Raw genomic sequence first — 21,927 nt, forward strand, 5'->3', positions numbered from 1 at the left:
CTGCATGGATGACGTCCTAGTACCGTGTGTGTGCGCGTATACACGTGCATGTGGCAACGTGCGTGTGCATTTATTGATGAATATTTGACCTGATGGGCTGCTCAGTGACTGAGAGTATTGTAATGTTTACGCATGTTAGTTTACTAGATGGTTAAAAGTAAAAACTGTAAAATCACATTTGTTATCGCAAATCACAGTACTACTAATCACGGCCAGATAGTGACAACAGCTATAGTGACAACAGCTACTAGTCATATCAGTGATGACAGTGTGTGACATCACAGACTTGATTACTGAAAGCTATGCAGTCCAAGAACCCAGCCAAGTTGATAGGCAGGCACACACACACACACACACACACACACCTGACTGCTGAGTGAATAGGCAGTTCAGGGACAGGACCAGATATAGAAGACCTCCTGAGGTAAAGAGGATCTGTGAAAAGAGACCAGCCAGCAGACCATTAACCTGACCTAAATGTAATGAAAGGTTCCATAAATAAATACAATTGTTAGGCCGGTCAAGCAACTGGAAGACCTTAAAAATGATGTACTGTTCCCTGATGTGGTTTATATACAGTATACACTACATGACCACCTGCTCGTCGAACATCTCATTTCAAAATCATGGGCTTTAATATGGAGTTGGTCCCCCCTTTGCTGCTATAACAGCCTCCACTCTTCTGGGAAGGCTTTCCACTAGATGTTGGAACATTGCTGCGGGGACTTGCTTCCATTCAGCCACAAGAGCATTAGTGAGGTCGGTCACTGATATTGGGCAATTAGGCCTGGCTTGCAGTCAGCGTTCCAATTCATCCCAAAGGTGTTCATGGGGGGTTGAGGTTAGGGCTCTGTGCAGGCCAGTCAAGTTCTTCCACACTGATCTCGACAAACCATTTCTGTATGGACCTCGCTTTGTGCACGGGGGCATTGTCATGCTGAAACAGGAAAGGGCCTTCGCCAAACTGTTGCCGCAAAGCTGGAAGCACAGAATCATCTAGAATGTAATTGTATATATACTGTAGCGTTAATCTTTCCCTTCACTAGAACTAAGTGGCCTAGCCCGAACCATGAAAAACAGCCCCAGACCATTATTCCTCATCCACCAAACTTTACAGTTGGCACTGCATTCGGGCAGGTAGCGTTCTCCTGGCATCCGCCAAACCCAGATTTGTCCGTCGGACTACCAGATGGTGAAGCGTGATTCATCACCCCAGAGAATGAGTTTCCATTGCTCCAGAGTCCAATGGCGGCGAGCTTTACACCACTCCAGCCGATGCTTGTCATTGCGCACGGTGATCCTAGGCTTGTGTGCAGCCTTAGGCCATGGAAACCCCATTTCATGAAGCTCCCGAAGAAACAGTTATTGTGCTGACGTTGCTTCTAGAGGCAGTTTGGAACTCGGTAGTGAGTGTTGCAACTGGGGACAGATCATTTTTACGAGCTACGTGCTTCAGCACTCAGCTGTCCCGTTCTGTGAGTTTGTGTGGCCTACCACTTCGCGGAAATTTGATGAACTGACTTGTTGGAAAGGTGGCATCCTATGACGGTGCCACGTTGAAAGTTACTGAGCTCTTCAGTAAGGCCATTCTACTGCAAATGTTTGTCTATGGAGATTGCATGGCTGTGTGCTCGATTTTATACACCTGTCAGCAACAGGTGTGGCTGAAATAGCCGAATCCATTACTTTTTCCACATTTTGTTGTGCTACAGCCTGAATTAAAAAATGTAGATTTTTTTTGACTGGCCTAAACACAGTACCCCATAATGTAAAAGTGGAATTATGTTTTCTAATTTTTACTAATTAATGAAATATGAAAAGCTGAAATGTCAAGTGTTCAACCCCTTCGTTATGGCAAGCATAAATAAGTTCAAGTGTAAAAGTTTGCCTAACAAGTCACATAATAAGTTGCATGGACTCAATCTGTGTGCAATATTAGTGTTTAACGTGATTTCTGAATGACTACTTCATTGCTGTAACCCACACATACAATTATATGTACAGTCTCTCAGTCGAGCAGTGAATTTCAGACACAGATTCAACCACAAAGACCAGGACTTTTTACAATGCCTCGCAGAGAAGGGCACCTATTGGTAGATTTAAAAAAAAGCAGACATTGAATATCCCCTTGAGCATGGTGAAGTTATTAATTACACTTTGGATGGTGTATCAATACACTCAGTCACTACAAAGATACAGGCATCCTTTCTAACTCAGTTGCCGGTGAGGAAGGAAACCGCTCAGGGATTTCACCATGAGGCCAATGGTGACTTTAAAACAGTTTCAGAATTTATTGGCTGGGATAGGAGAAAACTGAGGTTGGCTCAACAACATTGTAGTTAATCCACAATACTAACCTAATTGACAGTGAAAAGAAGGAAGCCTGTACAAAATGAAAATATTCCAAAACATGCAACAAGGCACTAAAGTAATACTGCAAAAAATGTGGCAAAGCAATAAACTTTTTAAAGCATAGGGGTGGCTGCATCATGTTATGGGTATGCTTGTAATCTTTAAGGACTGGGGAGTTTTTCAGGATAAAAATGAAACTGAATGAAGCTAAACACAGGCAAAATCCTAGAGGAAAAACCTGGTTCAGTCTGCTTTCCACCAGACACTGGGACATGAATTCACCTTTCAACAAGACAATAACCTAAAATCCATGGCCAAATCTACACTGGAGTTGCTTACCAAGAAGACAGTGAATGGCCCTGACTGGCCGAGTTACAGTTTTGACTTAAATCTACTTGAAAATCTATGGCAAGATCTGAAAATTGTTGTCTAGCAATGATCAACATCCAATTTGACAGAGCTTGAAGAATTTTGAAAAGAATAATCGGCAAATGTTGCAAAATCCAGGTGTGAAAGCTCTTAGACTTACACAGAAAGACTCACAGCTACAATCGCTGCCAAATGTGCTTCTACAAAGTATTGACTCAGGGGTGTGAATGCTTATGTAAATTCGATATTTCTGTATTTCATTTTCATTACATTTGCAAACATTTCTAAAAACATGTTTTCAGTTTGTCATTATGGGGTATTGTGTGTAAATGGGTGAGGGAAAAAAAATCAACTTCAACCATTTTCAATTCAGGCTGTAACACAAAATGTGGAATAAGTCAAGGGGAATGAATACTTTCTGAATTCACTGTGTGTGTGTATGTATGTGTTTATATACTGTGTGTGTATGTATATACAGTGGGGAAAAAAAGTATTTAGTCAGCCACCAATTGTGCAAGTTCTCCCACTTAAAAAGATGAGAGAGGCCTGTAATTTTCATCATAGGTACACGTCAACTATGACAGACAAATTGAGAAAAGAAAATCCAGAAAATCACATTGTAGGATTTTTAATGAATTTATTTGCAAATTATGGTGGAAAATAAGTATTTGGTCACCTACAAACAAGCAAGATTTCTGGCTCTCACAGACCTGTAACTTCTTCTTTAAGAGGCTCCTCTGTCCTCCACTCGTTACCTGTATTAATGGCACCTGTTTGAACTTGTTATCAGTATAAAAGACACCTGTCCACAACCTCAAACAGTCACACTCCAAACTCCACTATGGCCAAGACCAAAGAGCTGTCAAAGGACACCAGAAACAAAATTGTAGACCTGCACCAGGCTGGGAAGACTGAATCTGCAATAGGTAAGCAGCTTGGTTTGAAGAAATCAACTGTGGGAGCAATTATTAGGAAATGGAAGACATACAAGACCACTGATAATCTCCCTCGATCTGGGGCTCCACGCAAGATCTCACCCCGTGGGGTCAAAATGATCACAAGAAGGGTGAGCAAAAATCCCAGAACCACACGGGGGGACCTAGTGAATGACCTGCAGAGAGCTGGGACCAAAGTAAAAAAGCCTACCATCAGTAACACACTACGCCGCCAGGAACTCAAATCCTGCAGTGCCAGACGTGTCCCCCTGCTTAAGCCAGTACATGTCCAGGCCCGTCTGAAGTTTGCTAGAGTGCATTTGGATGATCCAGAAGAGGATTGGGAGAATGTCATATGGTCAGATGAAACCAAAATATAACTTTTTGTAAAAACTCAACTCGTCGTGTTTGGAGGACAAAGAATGCTGAGTTGCATCCAAAGAACACCATACCTACTGTGAAGCATGGGGGGTGGAAACATCATGCTTTGGGGCTGTTTTTCTGCAAAGGGACCAGGACGACTGATCCGTGTAAAGGAAAGAATGAATGGGGCCATGTATCATGAGATTTTAAGTGAAAACCTCCTTCCATCAGCAAGGGCATTGAAGATGAAACGTGGCTGGGTCTTTCAGCATGACAATGATCCCAAACACACCGCCCAGGCAACGAAGGAGTGGCTTTGTAAGAAGCATTTCAAGGTCCTGGAGTGGCCTAGCCAGTCTCCAGATCTCAACCCCATAGAAAATCTTTGGAGGGAGTTGAAAGTCCGTGTTGCCCAGCGACAGCCCCAAAACATCACTGCTCTAGAGGAGATCTGCATGGAGGAATGGGCCAAAATACCAGCAACAGTGTGTGAAAACCTTGTGAAAACTTACAGAAAACATTTGACCTGTGTCATTGCCAACAAAGGGTATATAACAAAGTATTGAGAAACTTTTGTTAATGACCAAATACTTATTTTCCACCATAATTTGCAAATAAATTCAGTAAAAATCCTACAATGTGATTTTCTGGATTTTTTTTCTTCTCATTTTGTCTGTCATAGTCGACGTGTACCTATGATAAAAATTACAGGCCTCTCTCATCTTTTTAAGTGGGAGAACTTGCACAATTGGTGGCTGACTAAATACTTTTTTTCCCCGCTGTGTATATATATATATACAGTGGGGAGAACAAGTATTTGATGCACTGCCGATTTTGCAGGTTTTCCTACTTACAAAGCATGTAGAGGTCTGTAATTTTTTATCATAGGTACACTTCAACTGTGAGAGACGGAATCTAAAACAAAAATCCAGAAAATCACATTGTATGATTTTTAAGTAATTAATTTGCATTTTATTGCATGACATAAGTATTTGATACATCAGAAAAGCAGAACTTAATATTTGGTACAGAAACCTTTGTTTGCAATTACAGAGATCATACGTTTCCTGTAGGTCTTGACCAGGTTTGCACACACTGCAGCAGGGATTTTGGCCCACTCCTCCATACAGACCTTCTCCAGATCCTTCAGGTTTCGGGGCTGTCACTGGGCAATACGGACTATCAGCTCCCTCCAAAGATTTTCTATTGGGTTCAGGTCTGGAGACTGGCTAGGCCACTCCAGGACCTTGAGATGCTTCTTACGGAGCCACTCCTTAGTTGCCCTGGCTGTGTGTTTCAGGTCGTTGTCATGCTGGAAGACCCAGCCACGACCCATCTTCAATGCTCTTACTGAGGGAAGGAGGTTGTTGGCCAAGATCTCGCGATACATGGCCCCATCCATCCTCCCCTCAATATGGTGCAGTCGTCCTCTCCCCTTTGCAGAAAAGCATCCCCAAAGAATGATGTTTCCACCTCCATGCTTCACGGTTGGGATGGTGTTCTTGGGGTTGTACTCATCCTTCTTCTTCCTCCAAACACGGCGAGTGAAGTTTAGACCAAAAAGCTCTATTTTTGTCTCATCAGACCACATTACCTTCTCCCATTCCTCCTCTGGATCATCCAGATGGTCATTGGCAAACTTCAGACGGGCTGGACATGCGCTGGCTTGAGCAGGGGGACCTTGCGTGCGCTGCAGGATTTTAATCCATGACGGTGTAGTGTGTTACTAATGGTTTTCTTTGAGACTGTGGTCCCAGCTCTCTTCAGGTCATTGACCAGGTCCTGCCGTGTAGTTCTGGGCTGATCCCTTACCTTCCTCATGATCATTGATTCCCCACGAGGTGAGATCTTGCATGGAGCCCCAGACCGAGGGTGATTGACCATCATCTTGAACTTCTTCCATTTTCTAATAATTGCGCCAACAGTTGTTGCCTTCTCACCAAGCTGCTTGCCTATTGTCCTGTAGCCCATCCCAGCCTTGTGCAGGTCTACAATTTTATCCCTGATGTCCTTACACAGCTCTCTGGTCTTGGCCATTGTGGAGAGGTTGGAGTCCGTTTGATTGAGTGTGTGGACGGGTGTCTTTTATACAGGTAACGAGTTCAAACAGGTGCAGTTAATACAGGTAATGAGTGGAGAACAGGAGTGCTTCTTAAAGAAAAACTAACAGGTCTGTGAGAGCCGGAATTCTTACTGGTTGGTAGGTGATCAAATACTTATGTCATGCAATAAAATGCAAATTAATTACTTAAAAATCATACAATGTGATTTTCTGGATTCCGTCTCTCACAGTTGAAGTGTACCTATGATAAATATTACAGACCTCTACATGCTTTGTAAGTAGGAAAACTTGCAAAATCGGCAGTGTATCAAATACGTGTTCTCCCCACTGTGTATTGTGACGTCACGAGAGGCTACACAGCTTTCAGCGGGATTGCTCAAGTAGTGCAAGGAGACAAGGTTCAAACAAAACAAGGATTTTATTATAGGTCTTGGGAAATTAACGAAAATATAACAAAATTCTGTTCACTTGTGGCTCTTTAAGGGTTAACAGTTCAGGGATGTCTCTTCCACATCCAAAATCATAATTCTCACTCGCTCAGATAACTTTTCCCCAGCCTTACTGTAGTCCACGTTGCAGCTAGTGGCCAACCCAGCAAAAAGTCCTTCCAAATGTCTCTCACGTATTTCCACAGGTGCATATATCCAAAGGTGAGTATTTCCCAAAGGTAAGTATCTCCAAATCCTTATATTCCTCATGGAAGTGGACGTGCAGCACTCTTGTCCTCCAGAGAGCCCAGGTTGGAGACTGTGTCTCTTCCCTTCCCAAACCTTCAGCTCCTCATTTGTTTCAGCTGCGTGGGAAGATTGGCCATAGAGGGGTGGAGATCCCGACCATACCAGCAGATGGAGCCATAGCTGTCTGGGTTTGCAGCCACCTCAGGGGGATGTAACGTCCCTCCAGGACACAGCCTCTCGTGACATCACAGTATATATATATATATATATATATATATATATATATATATATATATATATATATATATATAAGTAGATGTCCTAACCGACTTGCCAATACTACACTTAGGTTGGAGTCATTAAAACTTGTTTTTCAACCACTCCACACATTTCTTGTCAAAAAACTATAGTTTTGGCAAGTCGGTTAGGACATCTACTTTGTGCATGACACAAGTAATTTTTCCAACAATTGTTTACAGACAGATTATTTCACTTATAATTCACTGTATCACAATTCCAGTGGGTCAGAAGTTTACATACACTAAGTTGACTGTGCCTTTAAACAGCTTGGAAAATTCCAGAAAATGATGTCATGGCTTTAATTGGCATTTGAGTCAATTGGAGGTGTACCTGTGGATGTATTTCAAGGCCTAACTTCAAACTCAGACGACATGGGAAAAAAAATCAGCCAAGACCTCAGAAAAATAATTGTAGACTTCCACAAGTCTGGTTCATCCTTGGGAGCAATTTCCAAACACCTGAAGGTACCACGTTCATCTGTACAAACAAAGTACGCAAGTATAAACACCATGGGACCACGTAGCCGTCATACCGCTCAGGAAGGAGACACGTTCTGTCTCCTAGAGATGAACGTACTTTGGTGCGAAAAGTGCAAATCAATCCCAGAACAACAGCAAAGGACCTTGTGAAGATGCTGGAGGAAACAGGTACAAAAGTATCTATATCCACAGTAAAATGAGTCCTATATCGACATAACCTGAAAGGCCGCTCAGCAAGGAAGAAGCCACTGCTCCAAAACCGCCATAAAAAAGCCAGACTACAGTTTGCAACTGCACATGGGGACAAAGATCGTACTTTTTGGAGAAATGTCCTCTGGTCTGATGAAACAAAAATAGAACTGTTTGGCCAAAATGCCCATCGTTATGTTTGAAGGAAAAAGGGGGTCTTCCAAATGGACAATGACCCCAAGCATACTTCCAAAGTTGTGGCAAAATGGTTTAAGGACAACAAAGTCAAGGTATTGGAGTGGCCATCACAAAGCACTGACCTCAATCCTATAGAAAATGTGTGGGCAGCACTGAAAAAGCGTGTGCGAGCAAGGAGGCCTACAAACCTGACTCAGTTACACCAGCTCTGTCTAGAGGAATGGGCCAAAATTCACCCAACTTATTGTGTGAAGCTTGTGGAAGGCTACCCGAAATGTTTGACCCAAGTTAAACAATTTAAAGGCAATGCTACCAAATACTATTTGAGTGTATGTAAACTTCTGACCCACTGGGAATGTGATGAAAGAAATAAAAGCTGAAATAAATCATTCTCTCTACTATTATTCTGACATTTCACATTCTTAAAATAAAGTGGTGATCCTGACTGACCTAAGACAGGGAATTTTTACTACGATTAAATGTCAGGAATTGTGAAAAACTGAGTTTAAATGTATTTGGCTAAGGTGTATGTAAACATCCGACTTCAACTGTATATACACTACCAGTGAAAAGTTTGGACACCTACTCATTCAAGGCTTTTTCTTTATTTTTACTATTTATTACATTGTAGAATAATAGTGAAGACATCAACTATGAAATAACACATGGATTCATGTAGAAAACAAAAAAGTGTTAAACAAATCAAAATATATTTTATATTTGAGATTCTTCAAATAGCCACCCTTTGCCTTGATGACAGCTTTGCACACTCTCGGCATTCTCTCAACCAGCTTCACCTGGAATGCTTTTCCAACAGTCTTGAAGGAGTTCCCACATATGCTGAGCACTTGTTGGCTGCTTTTCCTTCACTCTGCGGTCCGACTCATCCCAAACCATCTCAATTGGTTTGAAGTTAGGGGATTGTGGAGGCCAGGTCATCTGATGCAGCACTCCATCACTCTCCTTCATGGTAAAATAGCCCTTACACAGCCTTGAGTTGTTTTGGGTCATTGTCCAGTTGAAAAACAAATGATAGTCCCACTAAGACCAAATCAGATTAGATGGCGTATCACTGCGGAATGCTGTGGTAGCCATGCTGGTTAAGTGTGCCTTGAATTCTAAATAAATCACAGACAGTGTCACCAGCAAAGCAAAATAACACCTCCTCCTCCATGCTTTACAGTGGGAAATACACATGTGGAGATCATCCGTTCACCCACACCGCATTTCACAAAGACACTGCAGTTGGAACCAAAAATCTCCAATTTGGACTCCAGACCAAAGGACAAATTTCCACTGGTCTAATGTCCATTGCTCATGTTTCTTGGTCCAAGCAGGTCTCTTCTTCTTATTGGTGTCCTTTAGTAGCGGTTTCTTTGCAGCAATTCGACCATGAAGGCCTGATTCACACAGTCCCATCTGAACAGTTGATGTTGAGATGTGTCTGTTACTTGAACTCTGTGAACCATTTATTTGGGCTGCAATTTCTGAGGCTGGTAACTCTAATGAACTTATCCTCTGCAGCAGAGGTAACTCTGGGTCTTCCATTCCTGTGGCAGTCCTCATGAGAGACAGTTTCATCATAGCGCTTGATGGTTTTTGCGACTGCACATGAAGAAACTTTCAAAGTTCTTGACATTTTCATTATTGACTGACCTTCATGTCTTAAAGTAATGATGAACTGTTGTTTCTCTTTGCTTATTGGAGCTGCTCTTGCCATTAATATGGACTTGGTATTTTACCAAATAGGGCTATCTTCTGTATACCACCCCTACCTTGTCACAACAAAATGATTGGCTCAAACGCATTAAGAAGGAAAGAAATTCCACAAATAACTTTAAACAATGCACACCTGTTAATTGAAATGCATTCCAGGTGACTACCTCATGAAGCTGGTTGAGAGAATGTCAAGAGTGTGCAAAGCTGTCATCAAGGCAAAGGGTGGCTATTTGAAGAATCTTATATTTTGATTTGTTTAACACTTTTTTGGTTAATATATGATTCCATATGTGTTATTTCATAGTTTTCATGTCTTCACTATTATTCTACAAATTAAAAATAAAGAAAAACCCTGGAATGAGTAGGTGTATCCAAACCTTTGACTGGTACTGTATGTACAGCCAGACATTGTGAAAATGCGTTTGTGTGTAACGCATACAGGAGCCCCTCTGACACGTAGTGCCTACAGAAAGTCTACACCCCTTGGAACTTTTTCCACATTTCGTTGCGTTACAAAGTGCGATTTAAATAGATTTAAATGTAGAAAATAGTAAAAATAAAGAAAAACCCTGGAATGAGTAGGTGTGTCCAAACTTTTGACTGGTACTATATATATATATATGGGACCAACACTTTACAAGTTGCATTTATATTTTTGTTTTCTAAACAAAAATATAAATGCAACATGTAAAGTGTTGGTCCCATGTTTCATAAGCTGAAATAAAAGATCCCCGAAATGTTCCATAAGCACAAAAAGCTTATTTCTCTCTAATGTTGTGCACAAATTTGTTTACATCCTTGTTAGTGAGCATTTCCCTTTTGCCAAGATAATCCATCCCCCTGTCAGGTGTGGAATATCAAGAAGCTGATTAAACAGCATGACACAGGTGCACCTTGTGCTGGGACAAGAAAAGGCCACTCTAAAATTTGCAGTTTTGTCACACAACACAATGCCACAGATGTCTCAAGTTTTAAGGGAGTGTGCATTTGGCATGCTGACTGCAGGCATGTCTACCAGAGCTGTTGCCAGATAATTAAATGTTAATTTCTCTACCATAAGAGAGTTTGGCAGTACGTCCAACCGGCCTCACAACCACAGACCACGTTTATGGTGTTGTATGGGCGAGCAGTTTGCTGATGTCAACGTTGTTAACAGAGTGCCCCATGGTGGCGGTGGGGTTATGGTATGGGCAGGCATAAGCTACGGACAACGAAAACAATTGCATTTTATCGATGGCAATTTGAATGCACAGAGATACCGTGACGAGATCATGAGGCCCATTGTCATACCATTCATCTGCCGCCACACCTCATGTTTCAGCGTGATAATGCACAGCCCCATATCACAAGGATCTGTACACAATTTCTGGAAGCTGAAAATGTCCCAGTTCTTCCATAGCCTGCATACTCACATTGAGCATGTTTGGGATGCTCTGGATTGACATGTACGACAGTGTGTTCTAGTTCCTGCCGATTTCCAGCAACTTCGCACAGCCATTGAAGCGGAGTGGAACAACCTTCCACAGGCCACAATCAACAGCCTGATCAACTAACTCTATGCAAACGAGACGTGTCGAGCTACATGAGGCAAATGGTGGTCACACCAGATACTGACTGGTTTTCTGATCTATGCCCTTACTTTCTTTTTTTAAAGGTGTCTGTGACCAACAGATGCATATCTGTATTCCCAGTCATATAAAATCCATCGATTAGGGCCTAATTTATTTATTGAAATTGACTGATTTCCTTATATGAACTGTAACTCAGTAAAATCTAAAAAATTGTCACATTTTATGTTTATATTTTTGTTCAGTATATGTAAAAAACTGCTTGTTTCAGTTTGTGGTTTCTCTAAATTCAACCCGGCAGTGAACTTCAAAACACATGTTGATATTATTGATTAATCAAACACATTTACCTATTTTATTTTCCTTTGTAACACAATTCAAAGACAATCGCTGGAATATTTCCCAGGTGTTACATAATAATGTCACAACATGTTAGCTGTGGGTTCCATTGTTTTCAACAATCTCCATGATTACATAAGCAAAGCCTCTGTGATTTGGGATTGAAGATCAAGTAATTCTGAAAGTAAGGAGCGGGAGGACTGAGGGATTTTGAGATGGGAATGATAGAACAGAGCGAGACAGCGGTTTCCTCTAAAGCTCTGTCACATGAGGTGATAGTTATCACTAATAGGATGTCATCGGGGGGAGGGGTCAACAGATGAAAGTGTGAGCGAGAGAAGGATAGAGAGACAGATGGAAAGAGGGAGAGAGGTTTTGAGAGTGAAAGCAAAGCTACGTACTCCCTGCCAGAAAAGGAGAGGGAAAGAGAGAGGGAGGGTGTGAGAGAGAGTAGTGAGAGAGCTGAAGCACCCAGCCAACACCACAGCATCCCAGATACTGTACCGAGAGGATCGCTCTGGAAGGATATATACTATACAGATCTCTCAGGGGGATATACAGACTACAGCCATGCATATTCTGCAACCCTACTGCATCAACAGGTTGGTGTGTTTATCCATGCATATGACAGCAAAGGCCAAGTTGACCACAGGGGGGAGGGAGAGAGGGAGAGAGGGAGAAAATATTGAAGGCAATGTGCTAAACCAATCATACTGACAGTCACTTCAACTGTATCTTTATGTTATATAAAGATAGACCAGTCATTTAAATGAAGCACAATTTAAGAGGATACTTGATGGAGGTTGATCTGTAAAACTGTCAGACATGGATGAATGATGGTGTCAAGGGAATTAGTCTCCTTGTGATGCCTATGCGTGTGTGTGCACGAGCGTGGATAAGTGAATGTCCTGGCGCGGCCCCCTCCACATAACCACAGAACCCTTGAGGCTGGTTGAATGAAAGAGCCAAAAACTAATGGTGTTGTTAGGGAGTGACTGTGGATCATATTGAACCATGTGGCTTGTATTTTGGAATGTTAATAGAAATGTGCTGGTTGTATGTTCGAATGAAACAGTTCAAATCTCTGTATCTCTCTCCCTCTCTCCAGGTGGCCCGATGGCCCGAAAAGGAAGAGAAAGAACAGCACATGTTCAGTGAAGAGCATGTCTTGTAAGTTCGTGTACAAGCCATTGGCCACCATTCCTCAGTTAAGGACAAGTCAATGCTCATTTACACATTTTTGAATAATTTAGCTGTTCCAAGCGCTTACTCTCAGCCACTCAGCCACATGCTTTGGATACCCTTCTATAAAGCATTTTTATGAGGGGCGAGCATTAAACACACGACAGCATTCCTAAGTGGTCAGTGAAATCATTTGAAAAATATGTATTTTCTCTACTTAAACCATATGGTGTATTACAGTATGTGGAGTATCTGCCAAATAATTGCTTTCAGTGTCGTTTTAGACTAAGACGCGGGCACACATTTCAGGAGATGAATTGGAGAGAGAAACCATTTATTTTAAGTAGATGATTTGAAAAGAGGGGACTCCAAGTTAGACGTGTAAGGAATAAACATGTTTCAGCTGTGTAGTCTTGGCACCGCCATGCGGTAAATGTGGTTCTCTACTCTTTGGACTTTAGGTAGTGAGTGACTTTAGGATTTCCCCTGGAGTGCAATTAGGTCAGGGTGGTGTGTGTTTGGGTGGGTGGGTGTGTGTGTGTATATGTGGGTGTGTGTATATGTGTGCATGTGTGTGTGCCCACACAGGATACACACAGACCTAATCAAACACACGCATACACACTTCTCCTGTACATGTGCTTTTGTTGCTCCCATGTTAACACTTCTTCTCTCTCCTCCTCCTCTTCTTTCTCTCTCCTCCTCCTCCTTTTCCTCCCTCTCCTCCTCATCCTCCTGTACCCCCTCTTCCTCCCTCCTCCTCTTCCTCCTCTACTTCCTCCTCTTCCTCCTCTTCCTTTCTCCTCCTCGTCCTCCTTCTCCTGTACTCCCATCTTCCTCTTTCCTCCTCTTCCGTTTTCCTCCTCTTCTTTTCCTCCTCTCCATCTCTCCCTCAGCACTGAGCCTCTCTGTCCCAGGTTACATCCCCAGCTACTTGGAGAAGGATGAGCCGTGTGTGGTATGTGGAGACAAGGCCACCGGCTACCATTACCGCTGTATCACCTGCGAGGGCTGCAAGGTGAGAGACATGGTCCATGATTGACATATCTTATACTAGTGACATTTTAAAATATATATACAGTGAGGGAAAAAAGTATTTGATCCCCTGCTGATTTTTTACGTTTGCCCACTGACAAAGACATGATAACAAAAAAATCCAGAAAAACGCATGTCAAAAATATTATAAATTGATTTGCATTTTAATGAGGGAAATACATTTTTGACCCCTCTGCAAAACATAACTTAGCACTTGGTGGCAAAACCCTTGTTGGCAATCACAGAGGTCAGACGTTTCTTGTAGTTGGCCACCAGGTTTGCACACATCTCAGGAGGGATTTTGTCCCACTCCCCTTTGCAGATCTTCTCTAAGTCATTAAGGTTTCGAGCCTGACGTTTGGCAACTCGAACCTTCAGCTCCCTCCACAGATTTTCTATGGGATTAAGGTCTGGAGACTGGCTAGATCACTCCAGGACCTTAATGTTCTTCTTCTTGAGCCACTCCTTTGTTGCCTTGGCCTTGTGTTTTGGGTCATTGTCATGCTGGAATACCCATCCACGACCCATTTTCAATGCCCTGGCTGAGGGAAGGAGGTTCCCACCCAAGATTTGACGTTACATGGCCCCGTCCATCGTCCCTTTGATGCGGTGAAGTTGTCCTATCCCCTTAGCAGAAAAACACCCCCAAAGCATAATGTTTCCACCTCCATGTTTGACGGTGGGGATGGTGTTCTTGGGGTCATAGGCAGCATTCCTCCTCCTCCAAACACGGCGAGTTGAGTTGATGCCAAAGAGCTCCATTTTGGTCTCATCTGACCACAACACTTTCACCCAGTTCTCCTCTGAATCATTCAGATGTTCATTGGCAAACTTCAGACGGGCCTGTATATGTGCTTTCTTGAGCAGGGGGACCTTGCGGGCGCTGCAGGATTTCAGTCCTTCACGGCGTAGTGTGTTACCAATTGTTTTCTTGGTGACTATGGTCCCAGCTGCCTTGAGATCATTGACAAGATCCTCCCGTGTAGTTCTGGGCTGATTCCTCACCGTTCTCATGATCATTGCAACTCCACGAGGTGAGATCATGCATGGAGCCCCAGGCCGAGGGAGATTGACAGTTCTTTTGTGTTTCTTCCATTTGCGAATAATCACACACTGTTGTCACCTTCTTACCAAGCTGCTTGGCGATGGTCTTGTAGCCCATTCCAGCCTTGTGGAGGTCTACAATCTTGTCCCTGACATCCTTGGAGAGCTCTTTGATCTTGGCCATGGTGGAGAGTTTGGAATCTGATTGATTGATTGCTTCTGTGGACAGGTGTCTTTTATACAGGTAACAAGCTGAGATTAGGAGCACTCCCTTTAAGAGTAAAAGACACCTGGGAGCCAGAAATCTTTCTGATTGAGAGGGGGTCAAATACTTATTTCCCTCATTAAAATGCAAATCAATTTATAACATTTTTGACATGCGTTTTTATGGATTTTTTTGTTGTTATTCTGTCTCTCACTGTTCAAATAAACCTACCATTAAAATGATAGACTGATCATTCTTTTGTCAGTGGGCAAACGTACAAAATCAGCAGGGGATCAAATACTTTTTTCCCTCAGTTGCGGCCAAATACACTACATGACCAAAAGTATGTGGACACCTGCAGGGACTTGCTTCCATTCAGCCACAAGAGCATTAGTGAGGTCGGGCACTAATATTGGGCGATTAGGCCTGGCTCGCAGTCGGCGTTCCAATTCATCCCAAAGGTGTTTGATGGGGTTGAGGTCAGGACTCTGTGCAGGCCAGTCAAGTTCTTCCACACAGATCTCGACAAACCATTTCTGCATGGACCTCGCTTTGTGCACGGGGACATTGTCATGCTGAAACAGGAAAGGGCCTTCACCAAACTGTTGCCACAAAGTTGGAAGCACAGAATCGTCTAGAATTCGGCGGTCCTGTTCTATAAGCTTGTGTGGCCTACCACTTCGCTGCTGAGACGTTGTTGCTCCTAGACGTTTCCACTTCACAATAACAGAACTTACAGTTGACCGGGGTAGCTCTAGTAGGGCAGAAATTTGATGAACTGACTTGTTGGAAAGGGGGCATCCTATCTATGACGGTGCCACGTTGAAAGTCACTGAGCTCTTCAGTTATGCCATTCTACTGCCAATGTTTGTCTACTGCATGGCTGTGTGTTCGATTTTATACACCTGTCAGCAACGGGTGTGGCTGAAATAGCCAAATACACTAATTTGAAGGGGTGTCCACATACTTTTGTATATATAGTGTATATTGTCACCCTTGCACTTTTCTTAAATAATTCCCTATTTCTTCTCAAATAAGTTGAAATTGAAATAATACACACATTGTTATTGGACTTTCAACATTGCAGAACATTTTTTAGTTTTATGAACTTAGTGCCTAAGCTAACAAACTAGCAATGTGGTTGATACAACGTCATGATGTTGATAACGTACTTTGAAATAACTAAGTTGATGCAACCAATGTCCACAGGGTTTCTTCAGGCGCACTATCCAGAAGAACCTTCACCCGGCTTACTCCTGTAAGTACGATGGCTGCTGCATCATCGACAAGATCACAAGGAACCAGTGCCAACTGTGTCGCTTCAGGAAGTGCATCGCAGTTGGCATGGCCATGGACCGTGAGTGTCACACACACACACTCCATGAGTGTGGAACCATGAGTGTCAACCATATATTTCACAATATATCACACTTACCTGCTCACTGCTTTACGCTCCCATTACCTCTACATTTAGTACTGAAATACAGTAGGTTCACAAAACAACTCTGTTTGTGTCTTTAGTGGTGCTGGACGACTCTAAGCGGGTAGCTAAGCGGCGTCTGATTGAGGAGAACCGGGAGAAGAGGAAGAAGGACGAGATCGTGAAGACCCTGCAGACGCGTCCGGAGCCCGACAGCTCGGAGTGGGAGCTGATCCGCCATGTGACAGAGGCCCACCGCCACACCAACGCGCAGGGCTCCCACTGGAAACAGAAACGCAAGTTCCTGGTGAGATGCTAGGCTAATCTAAAGTTGGCTAGGCTATAGGCTAAAATAGGATAGGCTCAAATAGAATAGGCTAGGGCTAAGTTAAGCTAATCAACAACAGGTAGATTTGTGTGTGTACTCGATTTACTCAGTAAATTAAAAATCTTCATAAAATAATGGTCCATTCACCAATTCGTGAATGGGGGTTTGACTCACTGACTGAATTGCACAAGTCTAATTGCGTGTATGTAAAATGTATGTAAAAATGTATGCACGCATGACTGTAAGTCGCTTTGGATAAAAGCGTCTGCTAAATGGCATATTATTATTATTATTAATTTAACTCCTCTCCATACTCGTTGTTTTACGTCAGATAGCGCGACGACTCGTCTACACTGATCGGTTGAGGACTGCGTGTCACATAGGAATGCTGCCTCCTGTCAGCGCCGTACTAACCGTAGGAATGCCAGTCAGAAAGGCACTCATGAATCTTCATGCCCCCTCTGAGAGGAAAGTGCTTCCTGCATACACACGTGTCTCCGTAGCGATGGTTGCCTCAGCGCTGAGGTCCAAACAGTTGTTGCCAGGCAACCAGGCCAAGGAGACCCAGCATGGAGAGGCAGTGTGAAGAGAGTTTTATTGTTGAAAGTAAAGTTGCCATGTGGATCTGCTAAGATATGGATTGATCCAGTGCATATCTGAGGTGTTGATAACCACAGCCTCGAAAACAAGCATAACAGACAGAGTACTGGTACAATCGCTCTCTCTCTCACTCATTCACTCACTCATACAGTACATCACCTCACTCAGTCACTCACTCAGTTCATCATCTCACTCACTCAGTCAGTACATCACCTCACTCAATCCCTCAGGATATCACCTCACTCAGTACATCACCACACACACACAAAATAGGCTGCACTTATGAATACAGTGGGGGAAAAAAGTATTTAGTCAGCCACCAATTGTGCAAGTTCTCCCACTTAAAAAGATGAGAGAGGCCTGTAATTTTCATCATAGGTACACGTCAACTATGACAGACAAAATGAGAAATTAAAATCCAGAAAATCACATTGTAGGATTTTTAATGAATTTATTTGCAAATTATGGTGGAAAATAAGTATTTGGTCAATAACAAAAGTTTCTCAATACTTTGTTATATACCCTTTGTTGGAAATGACACAGGTCAAACGTTTTCTGTAAGTCTTCACAAGGTTTTCATACACTGTTGCTGGTATTTTGGCCCATTCCTCCATGCAGATCTCCTCTAGAGCAGTGATGTTTTGGGGCTGTCGCTGGGCAACACGGACTTTCAACTCCCTCCAAAGATTTTCTATGGGGTTGAGATCTGGAGACTGGCTAGGCCACTCCAGGACCTAGAAATGCTTCTTACGAAGCCACTACTTCATTGCCCGGGCGGTGTGTTTGGGATCATTGTCATGCTGAAAGACCCAGCCATGTTTCATCTTCAATGCCCTTGCTGATGGAAGGAGGTTTTCACTCAAAATCTCACGATACATGGCCCCATTCATTCCTTCCTTTACACGGATCAGTCATCCTGGTCCCTTTGCAGAAAAACAGCCCCAAAGCATGATGTTTCCACCCCCATGCTTCACAGTAGGTATGGTGTTCTTTGGATGCAACTCAGCATTCTTTGTCCTCCAAACACGACGAGTTGAGTTTTTACCAAAAAGTTATATTTTGGTTTCATCTGACCATATGACATTCTCCCAATCCTCTTCTGGATCATCCAAATGCACACTAGCAAACTTCAGACGGGCCTGGACATGTACTGGCTTAAGCAGGGGGACACGTCTGGCACTGCAGGATTTGAGTCCCTGGCGGCGTAGTGTGTTACTGATGGTAGGCTTTGTTACTTTGGTCCCAGCTCTCTGCAGGTCATTCACTAGGTCCCCCGTGTGGTTCTGGGATTTTTGCTCACCGTTCTTGTGATCATTTTGACCCCACGGGGGTGAGATCTTGCGTGGAGCCCCAGATCGAGGGAGATTATCAGTGGTCTTGTATGTCTTCCATTTCCTAATAATTGCTCCCACAGTTGATTTCTTCAAACCAAGCTGCTTACCTATTGCAGATTCAGTCTTCCCAGCCTGGTGCAGGTCTACAATTTTGTTTCTGGTGTCCTTTGACAGCTCTTTGGTCTTGGCCATAGTGGAGTTTGGAGTGTGACTGTTTGAGGTTGTGGACAGGTGTCTTTTATATTGATAACAAGTTCAAACAGGTGCCATTAATACAGGTAACGAGTGGAGGACAGAGGAGCCTCTTAAAGAAGAAGTTACAGGTCTGTGAGAGCCAGAAATCTTGCTTGTTTGTAGGTGATCAAATACTTATTTTCCACCATAATTTGCAAATAAATTCATTAAAAATCCTACAGTGTGATTTTCTCAATTTGTCTGTCATAGTTGACGTGTACCTATGATGAAAATTACAGGCCTCTCATCTTTTTAAGTGGGAGAACTTGCACAATTGGTGGCTGACTAAATACTTTTTTTCCTCACTGTACATACATCACTGGAGCCTGGATAACATAATAACTGTAAATAATATTTAACATTACTGTTGTGAGGGAAAAAAGTATTTGATCCCCTGCTGATTTTGCACGTTTGCCCACTGACAAGAAATGATCAGTCTATAATTTTAATGGTAGATTTATTTGAACAGTGAGAGACAGAATAACAACAACAAAATCCAGAAAAACACATGTCAAAAATGTTATAAATTGATTTGCATTTTATTGAGGGAAATAAGTATTTGACCCCCTCTCAATCAGAAAGATTTCTGGCTCCCAGGTGTCTATTATACAGGTAACGAGTGCTCCTAATCTCAGCTTGTTACCTGTATAAAAGACACCTGTCCACAGACGCAATCAATCAATCAGATTCCAAACTCTCCACCAAGGCCAAGACCAAAGAGCTCTCCAAGGATGTCAGGGAAAAGATTGTAGACCCACACAAGGCTGGAATGGGCTACAAGACCATCGCCAAGCAGCTTGGCGAGAAGGTGACAACAGTTGTTGCGATTATTCGCAAATGGAAGAAACACAAAAGAACTGTCAATCTCCCTCGGCCTGGGGCTCCATGCAAGATCTCACCTCGTGGAGTTGCATTGATCATGAGAACGGTGAGGAATCAGCCCAGAACTACACGAGAGGATCTTGTCAATGATCTCAAGGCAGCTGGGACCATAGTCACCAAGAAAACAATTGGTAACACACTACGCCGTGAAGGACTGAAATCCTGCAGCGCCCGCAAGGTCCCCCTGCTCAAGAAAGCACATATACAGGCCCGTTTGAAGTTTGCCAATGAACATCTAAATGATTCAGAGGAGAACTGGGTGAAAGTGTTGTGGTCAGATGAGACCAAAATCGAGTTATTTGGCATCAACTCAACTCGCCGTGTTTGGAGGAGGAGGAATGCTGCCTATGACCCCAAGAACACCATCCCCACCGTCAAACATGGAGGTGGAAACATTATGCTTTGGGGGTGTTTTTCTGCTAAGGGGATAGGACAACTTCACCGCATCAAAGGGACGATGGACTGGGCCATGTACCGTCAAATCTTGGGTGAGAACCTCCTTCCCTCAGCCAGGGCATTGAAAATGGGTCGTGGATGGGTATTCCAGCATGACAATGACCCAAAACACACGGCCAAGGCAACAAAGGAGTGGCTCAAGAAGAAGCACATTAAGGTCCTGGAGTGGCCTAGCCAGTCTCCAGATCTTAATCCCATAGAAAATCTGTGGAGGGAGCTGAAGGTTCGAGTTGCCAAACGTCAGGCTCGAAACCTTAATGACTTGGAGAAGATCTGCAAAGAGGAGTGGGACAAAATCCCTCCTGAGATGTGTACTTACTTATTTCCCTCATTAAAATGCAAATCAATTTATAACATTTTTGACATGCGTTTTTCTTGATTTTTGTTGTTGTTATTCTGTCTCTCACTGTTCAAATAAACCTACCATTAAAATTATAGACTGATCATGTCTTTGTCAGTGGGCAAACGTACAAAATCAGCAGGGGATCAAATACTTTTTTCCCTCACTGTAGATAATAGGACAGATGTCCTGGCAAACCTTCTGGCAGCAGATCAGATAATAGAGCAGTACTGGCTCCTGATCAGAGAGCTCGTCAGTCCAAGCTGATCTGAATACAGCCGTAACCAGCCCTGTCCAGCACTGTCTGTATCCACCCACAACCACATTGTAAATATAAGTGTATTGTGTGGTTAAATTGTGTAATACTTTAACCTCTGGGCCAAAATCTATAATTGTACAAAAAGTAATCAATGTACACATTTTTTCTCTCACTTTTAACCAGATTTGTTGACAATGACAACCAGACCTGGGTTCAAATACTATTTAGGGTATTTCAATTACAAAACAAACAAACTCATATTTGAAAATACACTTGGAAAGTATTGACATGTATTTGAAAGTACTAAAAAACACAGACACATTTATTTTCAAGTACAAATATTTAAATATTCCATGCATTTGAACCCAGGTCTGTTTGGTCCTAGGGGTTTTTGAAATAATGTATTTGGAAACAAGTATTTGAAGGTAGTTTCAAATAGTAGGCTGTTTATAGGAAATCATTTAAAAATAGTTTCAAATACTTCAAATAGAAGTAGTTTGTTTCGGCCACATTATTTGAAAATACTCAAATACACAGAAAATAAGTACTGTATATAAATACAAAATACTTTAATGCGCATATATTTGAACCCAGGTCTGGTGACTACCCATTGAATATCAAACCAGAAGTGGATGTTTGTTGATCTGACTGTGTTTGCCCGGTGGGACTATTCATTAGACGCCATCTTTGTGTCCCCAGCCTGAGGACATAGGTCAGTCCCCCGTGGCTCCCACCCCAGACGGAGACAAGGTAGACCTGGAGGCCTTCAGCGAGTTCACCAAGATCATCACCCCCGCCATCACACGCGTCGTCGACTTTGCCAAAAAACTGCCCATGTTCTCAGAGGTGGGTTTAAAGCACTGTGTGTAGTGTGTGCGTGTGTGTGTGCGCCTGTATGTTTGTGTGTGTGTGTGTGTGAGTTCCTGTGTGTATCTGTCTCTGTCCTGTGTCCTCATTTGTCCCTGTGAGTCTCTAATAATGCTGCACTCTCTCACATGCGTGCACACACACACACACACACACACACACACACAGTACTCAGACTAGGGTGCACAGGA

At 42.9% G+C, this 21,927-nt stretch overlaps 1 protein-coding gene across 1 annotated transcript in view; it reads left to right on the forward strand.

The window, feature by feature from the left end:
* The window catches only part of LOC121569764 (thyroid hormone receptor alpha), a 110,344-nt gene that overhangs the window by 84,274 nt on the left and 4,143 nt on the right, over positions 1-21,927 (forward strand). Inside the window, exons 4-8 of the mRNA XM_041880943.1 lie at positions 12,659-12,720; positions 13,629-13,750; positions 16,226-16,373; positions 16,538-16,743; positions 21,569-21,715. Of these exons, the coding sequence (XP_041736877.1) occupies positions 12,659-12,720; positions 13,629-13,750; positions 16,226-16,373; positions 16,538-16,743; positions 21,569-21,715 (685 nt within the window). The remainder of the gene's footprint in view (positions 1-12,658; positions 12,721-13,628; positions 13,751-16,225; positions 16,374-16,537; positions 16,744-21,568; positions 21,716-21,927) is intronic.

The sequence above is a fragment of the Coregonus clupeaformis genome, chromosome 7, assembly GCF_020615455.1.
Source record: "Coregonus clupeaformis isolate EN_2021a chromosome 7, ASM2061545v1, whole genome shotgun sequence".
Lineage (NCBI taxonomy): Eukaryota > Metazoa > Chordata > Actinopteri > Salmoniformes > Salmonidae > Coregonus > Coregonus clupeaformis.